The following is a 12,260-nucleotide window of genomic DNA, read 5'->3' as shown; positions in this document are numbered from 1 at the left end:
ATTCGCTATAGTTGGCATTTTTAAAATTATAACGCCAACTTGCCAATGGAGCAATAGAGGGTGTAGAATATGGTAAATTAATAAGCGTCAAAAGCGGCGGATGGTGGGAATCGATTGGAACTAAACCTTGAGATAACTTTTTTACAAAGGTATTTGGTATTGAACTAAGTATTAAATCGAGGATAACGTCGTTGTTATTAGCTACGCGATTGTATTGAATTAAATCTAGTGAAGAAAAGCTGTCACAAATAATTTTATCTTTATCACTAGTTCCTGTTATAAGGTTTTCTATAGTAGATGAATAAACAAGGTTTGGTAAGTTATAGTCTCCAGCTATGCAAAGTAAAGCATCAGGAAAAGATGTTTGAATCCAATCAATGGAGGCAATGTTTTGAAGATAAGTATCAATACTAGAATTTGGAGGAATGTAAACTGCGCCACATATTAATAAATAGTTTTCGCACCTGATGGAAACATATAATTCTTCACATATAGTAGTAGGAACGCGTACTATGTCGGTTAGAAGGTATGAACGCACAGCTATCAAAACACCACCGCCACGAGCCTTTACCGAGGATCTAAGATCACGGTCTAAGCGAAATACTGTGTAGTCACTACTAAAAATTTCACCATCTGTTATCTCACTACAAAGCCAAGTTTCTGTTAATATAATAATATCGTAGTCCATATTCAAGGAAGTTAGAAAAGCAGTTGTCGTTTTTGTTCGTAAACCACGCACATTTTGGTAGAAAAGACTTAATCCTGTTTTACGATCGGAGTGAGGTTTTTTGTATCCTTGATAATTGTAGGCATACCAATTTTGTAGCGTATACGGAGATCCTTTTCGCCATTCTCGCGTCTTGTGCGAAGTTCTTTGCGTATATTATAGGCTTGTTGTTGTTGCATGGGTCTTAAATCATTGTTAAAATAAACAGAGTCGATTTTAGGTTTAGCTCGAACTAAAACATTAACTGTGGCGGAATTATCGAAAACTATTTTAATGGAGCGGGGTTTGGTAGAGCTGGATTTTCCGAGACGCATGGCAGACATTATTTTGTAATCATTTTCGGGAATAGCGGTAGATATAATTTGCGTTATTTTTTCCATGTCTTTCCTTTTACGATCTTCAGGTGATCCATTTGTTTCCGGGAGACCTGTGATAATTATGTTTTTTTCACGATGAATACGATCCCTAGCTTCTGAAATAACTTACTCTATATTTGGAGCAGATTGTTGATCAACATTGTTAGTAATTCCCTTTGTTTTTATATCTTCCAACTCTTTTCTTGTTATATATATGTAATATTAAGCAAAGAAAAGTGCTAAATAAGTGTTAGTCAATGTCTAACTTTCTAAAATTGCCATGATATCCCAAAAATTCGTCGTTTTCGTTTGCAAGTCTGGCTGGCCTTAAACTCCCATTCACACTTAATTTATCCAGTAGATCGAAACGGTCTTGATATTTTTGATACTTCAGGTGGCACATTTCTACAAATTCAAATAAAAAAATATTGCAAACTAAAATGTTGTCAGTACCATGCAATTCCTCGATTGACTTTTCGGTACTACCGTAATCCTTAGGTATGATCTCTAAAGGAAAGTGCTCCTTTAAAATATTCGCGTCTTTACACACATGAATCTAAATTCGTCAAAATAAATTAATTGTTCCTTTCAAAGTACGTGTCTTACCCTTTCGAATAATTTAGGTTTGATGAGAGTCTTGACAATAGATAGTAATGTGCTGACGTAAGGGACAGTATTAATTATGTACACACCCTTCAATGGAAGAGAATATATTTTCTGAAAGAAAGAAAATGTTATCGGTTTGTTATTTATTTGTCTATGTACTCACTTTGTACAAAGTTATGAATGTCAGAAGAAAAACTGGTGTTAGTTTTGACAAAAAGCGTACTGATGTTGCTTCCAAGTCAAAAATGATCACATCTCCATACATGATATCTTCTTTCAATCTAATTTCATGCAAGTTAAAACCCATTTTAAGTACGTCATAAGGTTCAATTTGCTCCACTTTGTCTTTAGTTCGGTATTTCTGCAGGAACACTCTGTACAGAAGTACATGTTTATGTTTTTTTTTGCGTTTTCTACATTACTACATTATTCAAGATTAGAAAATTTTGCACACTTTTGTATCTGTAAATTTTTTAATTAACAATCAAATACGAGTTTATCGTTTACTTACCTAAAATTTCGGGAAGGTGATGTTGAACTTTCATCCAGTTTTTTAAGTTTAGGACATCTTCGGCCAACGAAATTTGAGTTTTGTTGTAGGTATACTTTTAAAATTGAACTCACAGCTTTGCTTTGGATAGAAAATAGTACTGTGTCTTTAGACATGTTTTACCTTATGAAGTGAAGGGATTAAAGTATTTGGAGTTGATCGAATGTTAATAAAGAACTTGTAAAAAAAAATGTAAGGATTAGATAAAACAACTTTCTTATGCCTGATGTTTTACGTCACTTAAATAGTCTTTGGTTTTTTCTACTTATGATATATTTTTTATGGAGGTTGTATTGTCCGTGATTAGTGATTATAAACAAGGTTAACAACCATGGCATTCATATTGTCCGAAATAATCTCACTGATATCTGCTTTTCAGACACCATACAACTATATGCTTTATAGTTATTATTACTGTATCTTACTCTATTTTTTGTCCTCAAAATCTAACAGTAATTTGTCTCTTAGAAAACTAAAAAATCGCAAAATTCAACTTTACATATACAAAATAGTCAGCAAAAAAGAAAGAAAAGTAAAGAATGAGATACAGTAATAAAATATAGTCTGTTCTATTTGCAAAATCTGAAATATCGATATTTGAAAATTGTAATAATCAAAACATTTTTATAAACACTCTGTATAAGTAAACAAAGCCCGTACCTTTCTTTATCTCTCCTCAAAATATTGTAAGACAGACGTTAAAAATAACCCACCTTTACGATTTATCAATAAAATTACACTTTTATAATTTTCAATTGTTCGATTTTTTATATTGTCATTTTCCATCATTAGATATTTTGATTTATGAGTTCTTCAAATTTTTAAAATGGGTATATATTAAATTTTCAGATTTTTTCTTGTTTCCTGTTTTCCAGTTTTATGTCTACATTTTTATAGTTTCTAATTTAAAATTTTTCGATTTTACATCTTCTGAATGTTTCAATTTTTGCGATTTCTTCAAATATTCCATTTTTTGATTTTTTAGAGTTTCGATTTTTATTTTGCAACCTTTCGGTTTCTGCGGTTTTTTATTTCTTCAATTTTTCGATTTTTAATTTTTTAGTTTTCAGTATTAAAATTTTCAATTTTTCGATGTTTCAATTTCTGAATTTTTGATTTTTAAATGTTTCCTTTTTTCAATTTTACTGTTATTTTCTGAAAAAATTAAATTTAGCCCACCCGCTCATTCTTCTAAAAAAAATCTGACCTTACATGACCTGACCTAACCTACACTGAGCAATCCTGACCTAACCTTACATGACCTGACATGACTTGACATATTATGACTTGGCTTAGTTTGACCATGGCCGACTAGTATAAAGATTATGGCCTGTCCAAGAGGTACGATACGTGTTGCTATCTATTAATAATTACTTAATAATTTAGCAAAATTTTAATTTGACTTGACATTATGGGACTTCAAAACGTGTAATGGTGGTTTGTTTCGGTATGAATGCCTTTGTGCCTTTCAAAAGGTGTTAATAATTCTTTTGTCGTTTTTGAATTATTAATAGATGGCAGCACGTAATGTACCTTTGACATTCCTTTGGACAGGCCATAATCTTTATACTAGTCGGCCATGGTTTGACCTGACGAAGCCCAGCCTGATATGACCCGACCTGACTTGGTATAAGCCACACTGATTAATTATTGTCAAAGTTAATGCAAGGGTTAGAGATTTTATATTTTCTTCTATTGAAAAACCGGTTTCGGTATTGAATCTGAATTAACAAAAATTTGTCAAAATTATTAAAATAACCAAAATGGTCAAAGCGGTACTTGAATAAAAGAGAAAATAAAATCCCGATTGAACTACATATAAGCACAATTTGAGTTTTCATCCAGTTTTTCAAGTTCTGGATTTCTTCAGTTAGAGATTCTTCAGTTTTGTTGAATACTGCATTCAACTCAGAGCGTTGTTTTGGTTACGAAATAATTTAGTGTGTTTTGTCATTGTTTTTTACCTTATGAAGTGCAGAGAGCTTAAAAGGTTTGAACCGTTCATCGACTTTTGAGAGTACCACTAAATAAATTTTGAAAGTTGTTTAAGCGAGACTAGTTTTTACCATCTCATATTTTTTTTAATACATTTTTTTCTCATTTTAATAAATTTTTTGATGCAGGGTTCTATTTATATATATCAAGGTTAACTACACGCAGTATAATTAGAATTATATTATGTTCTAGATATATTTGAAGTGGACATTTCAAAAAAACTATCTAATGCAATGCCGATAAGCCAATTCTTCCCTTATTATACATATGTAATCTTAAGCAAGGAAAACAATGTTTCGATAAAGTGCAAAATAAGTGTTAGTCAATACCTAATTTTCTAAAATTGCCATGATATCCCAAAAATTCGTGGTTTTCGTTTGCAAGTCTGGCTGGCCTTAAATTCTCATTCACTCTTAATTTATCCAGTAGATCGAAACGGTCTTGATATTCTTGATACTTCAGGTGGCACATTTCTACAAATTCAAATAAAAAAATATTACAAACTAAAATCTTGTCAGTACCATGCAATTCCTCGATTGACTTTTCGGTACCACCGTAATCCCTTGGTAACATTTCTAAAGGAAAGTGCTCCTTTAAAATATTCGCGTCTTCACAAACATGAATCTAAAATCAAACTAAATTAATTGTTCCTTTCCAAGTACGTGTCTTACCCTTTCAAATAATTTAGGTTTGATGAGAGTCTTGACGATAGCTAGTAATGTGCTGACGTAAGGGACAGCATTAATTACGTACACACCCTTCACTGGAAGAGAATATATTTTCTGAAAGAAACAAAGTGTTATCGTTTTGTTATTTTTTTGTCTATGTACTCACTTTGTACAAAGTAATAAATGTCAGAAGAAAAACTGGTGTTAGTTTTGACAAGAAGCGTATTGATGTTCCTTCCAAGTCAAAAATGATCACATCTCCATACATGATATCTTCCTTCAATCTAACTTCATGCAAGTTAAAACCCATTTTAAGTATGTCATAGGGATTAATTTGATCCACTTTGTCTTTAGTTCGGTATTTCTCCACGACTACTCTGTACATATCCTTGGTCAATTTTGGTAAGGGCACATGGTACATTAGCTTTCCCACTTCTTTCATGTTTGAACAACGAGGATTCGCATTTGCGGACAAATCAGGTACCTGACTTCGTAAAGTGTAGTACATGTCTATATTTTCTTTTGCTTTTTGTACATTACATTTAGTTAAAATTAGAAAATTTTGCACACTTTTATCATCTATAAATTTATTAATTGTGTTAACAGTCAAATACGAGTTTATCGTTAGCTTACCTAAAATTTCCGGAAGGTGATGCTGATCTTTCATCCAGTTTTTTATGTTTAGGACATCTTCAGCCAACGATTCTTCAGTTTTGTTGTACAGTTGGACAATTGAAGCGATAGTGTTGTTTTGGACTTGAAATAATTTTGCGTCTGGTTCCATTATTGTGGAGACCTTAGAAGGTTTGAGTGTAACATGAAGCGTTCATCGAATACTAGCAAAATATTTTTTTATTGTAAAGTTAAATAAGCTGTAATAAATCATTCAAGTAAAACAAGTTTATGTTTTATGTGCTCAATTATTTTTTTTTCCATTACGGTTAAATTCATTTAAGATAGTCATTCGTCATGCTATGTTATGGTAAACAAGTTATTTATGAATTAATGAATCCGGGTAATCGTAGCAACAGTGCTTTTTCAGGCCTTAAATTAGAAGGATCTGCTGACACTAGTTTTATAGTAGGAATAGTAAAATTACAATTTTAAAATTTAAAAAGTAAGCTTTGAAGCAGAAAGAGACTTTTTTTCTCTCCAAGGCAGTACCCGAGTTGAGCTGTTGCTTTTAAAATCCAATCTCCTAAAAATTGTAAATATAGGCACATGAACAACATAGTTAAAATGACGTTAGAGAAAATAAAAAATATATATATTGGAACAACACTGAAGAAGAGGGATCGACATTTAGCTTGTTTTTACACTTATCTTCTAAGATCTTTATTAATTTTTTGTTTTATTTTCATTGTTTCGAGTTCGGCTATTCACTTTAACTTAACTTTGGGTATTTTGGACAAAAACAACGAATTTTCAAAGATTTTTATTGTTAAGGTTTTATAAGATTGGCAGAAATCCCAAAAAAAAATTTTTCATACGATTAGACTTTTAATTATTATTCACAATACATTTCTCGTAAATTATTTTTATCATACAAACATCTGGCTATCAACAAGCAATAAAAGAATTTATGGTTTACATTAATTTGCATAATATTAATGTGTACATAATATCAGTTCCATGCAATTTCCCCACTGATTTCATTAAATATTGGCAGTGTACATAATTTTTTAAGAATAGATGAATTTTCCATTTTAAAAAATCCTGATTAAACTAAAGCGAGATTTATAAACTTGCTGTTGGCGTTGTAGTTGCTTTTCCCGCCAACGTTGCTTTAAGAGCTGAAAATTGTCATTTATAAACTCCGTGGCCAAGTTACCGTTGATAGTAATGCTCTAATTTAAGTGTGTTTTGTCGTACAGAATCATAAAAAAATGTCGAAATATAGTTCAGACTTAATAAAAATCGACGAAAAACAGATTTCTAGTTAAAATTTGATGGTTTCGTTGCTCTTTCCGAATCCCTAGGGTGTCTGATTGGCTTAAAACTACAAGAAAACGCTTTAAAAGTGATGTTTGGTGTTCAACTTTTGCAATATTTAAATGGGTTGAAGAAGAAAAGTGGAAGATTTAAATTGATTTACTATAAAAATTTAACATTTTAGACATGGTATAAGTTTCTTATTGTCGAAATAGCCCTACACATATTAAGAAAAAACGGCAAAATATTGGTCCCGCCCACCCGCCCTATCTCAATTGTGATGATTTTTTTTTATCGTCGTGAGCCAAAGAAGCGGAATTTAATTGCAAAGTCGTTATTATTTATCTACAAGAAATTACCATGTAAGGCATGTTGTGTTTTTAATTTCAAAATCCATATTTCCTTGCCAAAATTTTCCATATTAAACGCGTTTTAAGTTTCTAAGAAAAAAAATCATCACAATAAAGATTGGGTGGGTGGGCGGGTTTACATTTTGCCTTTTTGTTTTAATATGTGTAGACTTGTTTTCACAACATGAACTCTAAACATCTTCAAAATGGAAAATTTGTACATATGTATAAGAAAATATCGATTTTGCAATTAGGCTCCACCCACGTTTCCTTGTAAAAATGTACAATTTTAACCATGTTTTAAGTTTGTTGTTGTGATCACTATGTAAATGTAATGTGTAAATCAAGGGCAATCGTAGCAGTAAATGGTTTTGCAACTCTCAGATTAGCTATACAGGGTGAGTATTATAATTTTTGTGTCGGATCGACCTTTATTATAATAATAAGCAGGGAAAACAATATTTCGATAAAGTGTAAAATAAACGTTAATCAATCTCTAACTTTCTAAAATTTCCATAATAACCCAAAAATTCGTCGTTTTCATTTTGAAGTCTGGCTGGTCTTAAGCTTTCATTCACTCTCAATTTATCCAAGAGATCGAAACGGTCTTGATATTCTTGAAACTTCAGCCGACATAATTCTAAAAATTCACATTAAAACTACTCCAAACTAAAATGTTATCCATACCATGCAATTCCTCGACTGACTTTTCGGTGCCACCGTAATTCTTTGGTAACATTTCTAAGGGAAAGTGTTCCCTCAAAATACTCGTGTCTTTGCAAAAATGAATCTAAATTTCATAGTAAAATTAAATGTTCGCCTTGAAGTACGACGACTCTTACCCTTTGGAATAATTTAGGCTTCAACAAAGTCTTGCCGATGGCTAGTAACGTGCTGGCGTAAGGGATAGTATTAACGACATAGACACCCTTCACTCGAAGCGAATATATTTTCTGCAAGAAAATGTTATTATTTAGGTATTTATTTTTTCTTATACTTACTTTATACAAAGTTAACATTGTCACAAGAAAAGTTGGCGTCAGTTTTGACAAGAAACGTACAGATGACCATTCTAAGTCAAAAATGATCACATCTCCAAACATGATATCTTCTTTTAATCTCACTTCTTGCAAGTTGGCAGCCATTTTAAGTATGTCGTAGGGATCAATTTGTTCCTGGTTGTCTTTAATTTGGTATTTATTCACGAACACTCTGTACATATCTTTGGTTAGTTTTGGTAAGGGTACATGGTACATTTGATTTTCCACGGTTTTCATGTTGGAACATCGAGGATTCATGTTTTTGACCAAATTAGGTACTTGACTTCGGAAAGTGTAGTACATGTCGATTTTTTCTTTGGCTTTTTCTGGGTTACATTTATTAAGGATTAAAAAATTTTGCAGACTTTTATCATCTATAAATTTACTAATTGTGTTACGAGTTAAGTTTGAGTCGTTTTCTTACCTAAAATTTCGGGAAGGTGATGTTGACCTTTCATCCAGTTTTTTAAATTTAGAACATCGTCAGCCAACGATTCTTCAGTTTTGTTGTACAGTTGGACAATTGAAGCGATAGTGTTGTTTTGGACTTGAAATAATTTTGCGTCTGGTTCCATTATTGTGGAGACCTTAGAAGGTTTGAGTGTAACATGAAGCGTTCATCGAATACTAGCAAAATATTTTTTTATTGTAAAGTTAAATAAGCTGTAATAAATCATTCAAGTAAAACAAGTTTATGTTTTATGTGCTCAATTATTTTTTTTTCCATTACGGTTAAATTCATTTAAGATAGTCATTCGTCATTGCTATGTTATGGTAAACAAGTTATTTATGAATTAATATCCGGGTAACCGTAGCAACAGTGCTTTATCAGGCCTTAAATTAGAAGGATCTGCTGACACTAGTTTTATAGTAGGAATAGTAAAATTACAATTTTAAAAATTAAAAAGTAAGCTTTGAAGCAGAAAGAGACTTTTTTTTTTCTCTCCAAGGCAGTACCCGAGTTGAGCTGTTGCTTTTAAAATCTAATCTCCTAAAAATTGTAGATATAGGCACATGAACAACATAGTTAAAATGACGTTAGAGAAAATAAAAAATATATATATTGGAACAACACTGAAGAAGAGGGATCGACATTTAGCTTGTTTTTACACTTATCTTCTAAGATCTTTATTAATTTTTTGTTTTATTTTCATTGTTTCGAGTTCGGCTATTCACTTTAACTTAACTTTGGGTATTTTGGACAAAAACAACGAATTTTCAAAGATTTTTATTGTTAAGGTTTTATAAGATTGGCAGAAATCCCAAAAAAAAATTTTTCATACGATTAGACTTTTAATTATTATTCACAATACATTTCTCGTAAATTATTTTTATCATACAAACATCTGGCTATCAACAAGCAATAAAAGAATTTATGGTTTACATTAATTTGCATAATATTAATGTGTACATAATATCAGTTCCATGCAATTTCCCCACTGATTTCATTAAATATTGGCAGTGTACATAATTTTTTAAGAATAGATGAATTTTCCATTTTAAAAAATCCTGATTAAACTAAAGCGAGATTTATAAACTTGCTGTTGGCGTTGTAGTTGCTTTTCCCGCCAACGTTGCTTTAAGAGCTGAAAATTGTCATTTATAAACTCCGTGGCCAAGTTACCGTTGATAGTAATGCTCTAATTTAAGTGTGTTTTGTCGTACAGAATCATAAAAAAATGTCGAAATATAGTTCAGACTTAATAAAAATCGACGAAAAACAGATTTCTAGTTAAAATTTGATGGTTTCGTTGCTCTTTCCGAATCCCTAGGGTGTCTGATTGGCTTAAAACTACAAGAAAACGCTTTAAAAGTGATGTTTGGTGTTCAACTTTTGCAATATTTAAATGGGTTGAAGAAGAAAAGTGGAAGATTTAAATTGATTTACTATAAAAATTTAACATTTTAGACATGGTATAAGTTTCTTATTGTCGAAATAGCTCTACACATATTAAGAAAAAACGGCAAAATATTGGTCCCGCCCACCCGCCCTATCTCAATTGTGATGATTTTTTTTTATCGTCGTGAGCCAAAGAAGCGGAATTTAATTGCAAAGTCGTTATTATTTATCTACAAGAAATTACCATGTAAGGCATGTTGTGTTTTTAATTTCAAAATCCATATTTCCTTGCCAAAATTTTCCATATTAAACGCGTTTTAAGTTTCTAAGAAAAAAAATCATCACAATAAAGATTGGGTGGGTGGGCGGGTTTACATTTTGCCTTTTTGTTTTAATATGTGTAGACTTCTTTTCACAACATGAACTCTAAACATCTTCAAAATGGAAAATTTGTACATATGTATAAGAAAATATCGATTTTGCAATTAGGCTCCACCCACGTTTCCTTGTAAAAATGTACAATTTTAACCATGTTTTAAGTTTGTTGTTGTGATCACTATGTAAATGTAATGTGTAAATCAAGGGCAATCGTAGCAGTAAATGGTTTTGCAACTCTCAGATTAGCTATACAGGGTGAGTATTATAATTTTTGTGTCGGATCGACCTTTATTATAATAATAAGCAGGGAAAACAATATTTCGATAAAGTGTAAAATAAACGTTAATCAATCTCTAACTTTCTAAAATTTCCATAATAACCCAAAAATTCGTCGTTTTCATTTTGAAGTCTGGCTGGTCTTAAGCTTTCATTCACTCTCAATTTATCCAAGAGATCGAAACGGTCTTGATATTCTTGAAACTTCAGCCGACATAATTCTAAAAATTCACATTAAAACTACTCCAAACTAAAATGTTATCCATACCATGCAATTCCTCGACTGACTTTTCGGTGCCACCGTAATTCTTTGGTAACATTTCTAAGGGAAAGTGTTCCCTCAAAATACTCGTGTCTTTGCAAAAATGAATCTAAATTTCATAGTAAAATTAAATGTTCGCCTTGAAGTACGACGACTCTTACCCTTTGGAATAATTTAGGCTTCAACAAAGTCTTGCCGATGGCTAGTAACGTGCTGGCGTAAGGGATAGTATTAACGACATAGACACCCTTCACTCGAAGCGAATATATTTTCTGCAAGAAAATGTTATTATTTAGGTATTTATTTTTTCTTATACTTACTTTATACAAAGTTAACATTGTCACAAGAAAAGTTGGCGTCAGTTTTGACAAGAAACGTACAGATGACCATTCTAAGTCAAAAATGATCACATCTCCAAACATGATATCTTCTTTTAATCTCACTTCTTGCAAGTTGGCAGCCATTTTAAGTATGTCGTAGGGATCAATTTGTTCCTGGTTGTCTTTAATTTGGTATTTATTCACGAACACTCTGTACATATCTTTGGTTAGTTTTGGTAAGGGTACATGGTACATTTGATTTTCCACGGTTTTCATGTTGGAACATCGAGGATTCATGTTTTTGACCAAATTAGGTACTTGACTTCGGAAAGTGTAGTACATGTCGATTTTTTCTTTGGCTTTTTCTGGGTTACATTTATTAAGGATTAAAAAATTTTGCAGACTTTTATCATCTATAAATTTACTAATTGTGTTACGAGTTAAGTTTGAGTCGTTTTCTTACCTAAAATTTCGGGAAGGTGATGTTGACCTTTCATCCAGTTTTTTAAATTTAGAACATCGTCAGCCAACGATTCTTCAGTTTTGTTGTACAGTTGGACAATTGAAGCGATAGTGTTGTTTTGGACTTGAAATAATTTTGCGTCTGGTTCCATTATTGTGGAGACCTTAGAAGGTTTGAGTGTAACATGAAGCGTTCATCGAATACTAGCAAAATATTTTTTTATTGTAAAGTTAAATAAGCTGTAATAAATCATTCAAGTAAAACAAGTTTATGTTTTATGTGCTCAATTATTTTTTTTTCCATTACGGTTAAATTCATTTAAGATAGTCATTCGTCATTGCTATGTTATGGTAAACAAGTTATTTATGAATTAATATCCGGGTAACCGTAGCAACAGTGCTTTATCAGGCCTTAAATTAGAAGGATCTGCTGACACTAGTTTTATAGTAGGAATAGTAAAATTACAATTTTAAAAATTAAAAAGTAAGCTTTGAAGC

The 12,260-nt window shown here is 31.6% G+C and overlaps 2 protein-coding genes across 2 annotated transcripts; both read right to left on the bottom strand.

The window, feature by feature from the left end:
* Positions 1-4,475: 4,475 nt before the first annotated feature.
* LOC135133844 (uncharacterized) lies at positions 4,476-11,952 on the bottom strand. Its single transcript, XM_064062363.1, has 10 exons — positions 11,764-11,952; positions 11,301-11,713; positions 11,142-11,252; positions 10,987-11,089; positions 10,787-10,939; positions 5,536-5,724; positions 5,069-5,481; positions 4,906-5,016; positions 4,756-4,858; positions 4,476-4,707 (listed from the first exon to the last, which is right to left on the bottom strand). The coding sequence occupies exons 1-10, from the start codon at positions 11,912-11,914 to the stop codon at positions 4,553-4,555; spliced, it is 1,902 nt and encodes a 633-aa protein (XP_063918433.1). The 5' UTR covers positions 11,915-11,952; the 3' UTR covers positions 4,476-4,552.
* LOC135133464 (alpha-tocopherol transfer protein-like) lies at positions 7,518-8,837 on the bottom strand. Its single transcript, XM_064061875.1, has 5 exons — positions 8,649-8,837; positions 8,186-8,598; positions 8,027-8,137; positions 7,872-7,974; positions 7,518-7,824 (listed from the first exon to the last, which is right to left on the bottom strand). Exons 1-5 carry the CDS (start codon positions 8,797-8,799, stop codon positions 7,670-7,672), a joined length of 933 nt encoding a protein of 310 aa, XP_063917945.1. The 5' UTR covers positions 8,800-8,837; the 3' UTR covers positions 7,518-7,669.
* Positions 11,953-12,260: the final 308 nt, after the last annotated feature.

Source organism: Zophobas morio, unplaced genomic scaffold (assembly GCF_036711695.1).
Source record: "Zophobas morio isolate AGI-343-1 ecotype UQ-CSIRO unplaced genomic scaffold, CSIRO_AGI_Zmor_V1 ptg000022l, whole genome shotgun sequence".
Classification (NCBI taxonomy): domain Eukaryota; kingdom Metazoa; phylum Arthropoda; class Insecta; order Coleoptera; family Tenebrionidae; genus Zophobas; species Zophobas morio.
The sequence above is the reverse complement of the archived record's forward strand: the minus strand, read 5'-3'. Positions and strand labels throughout refer to the sequence as shown.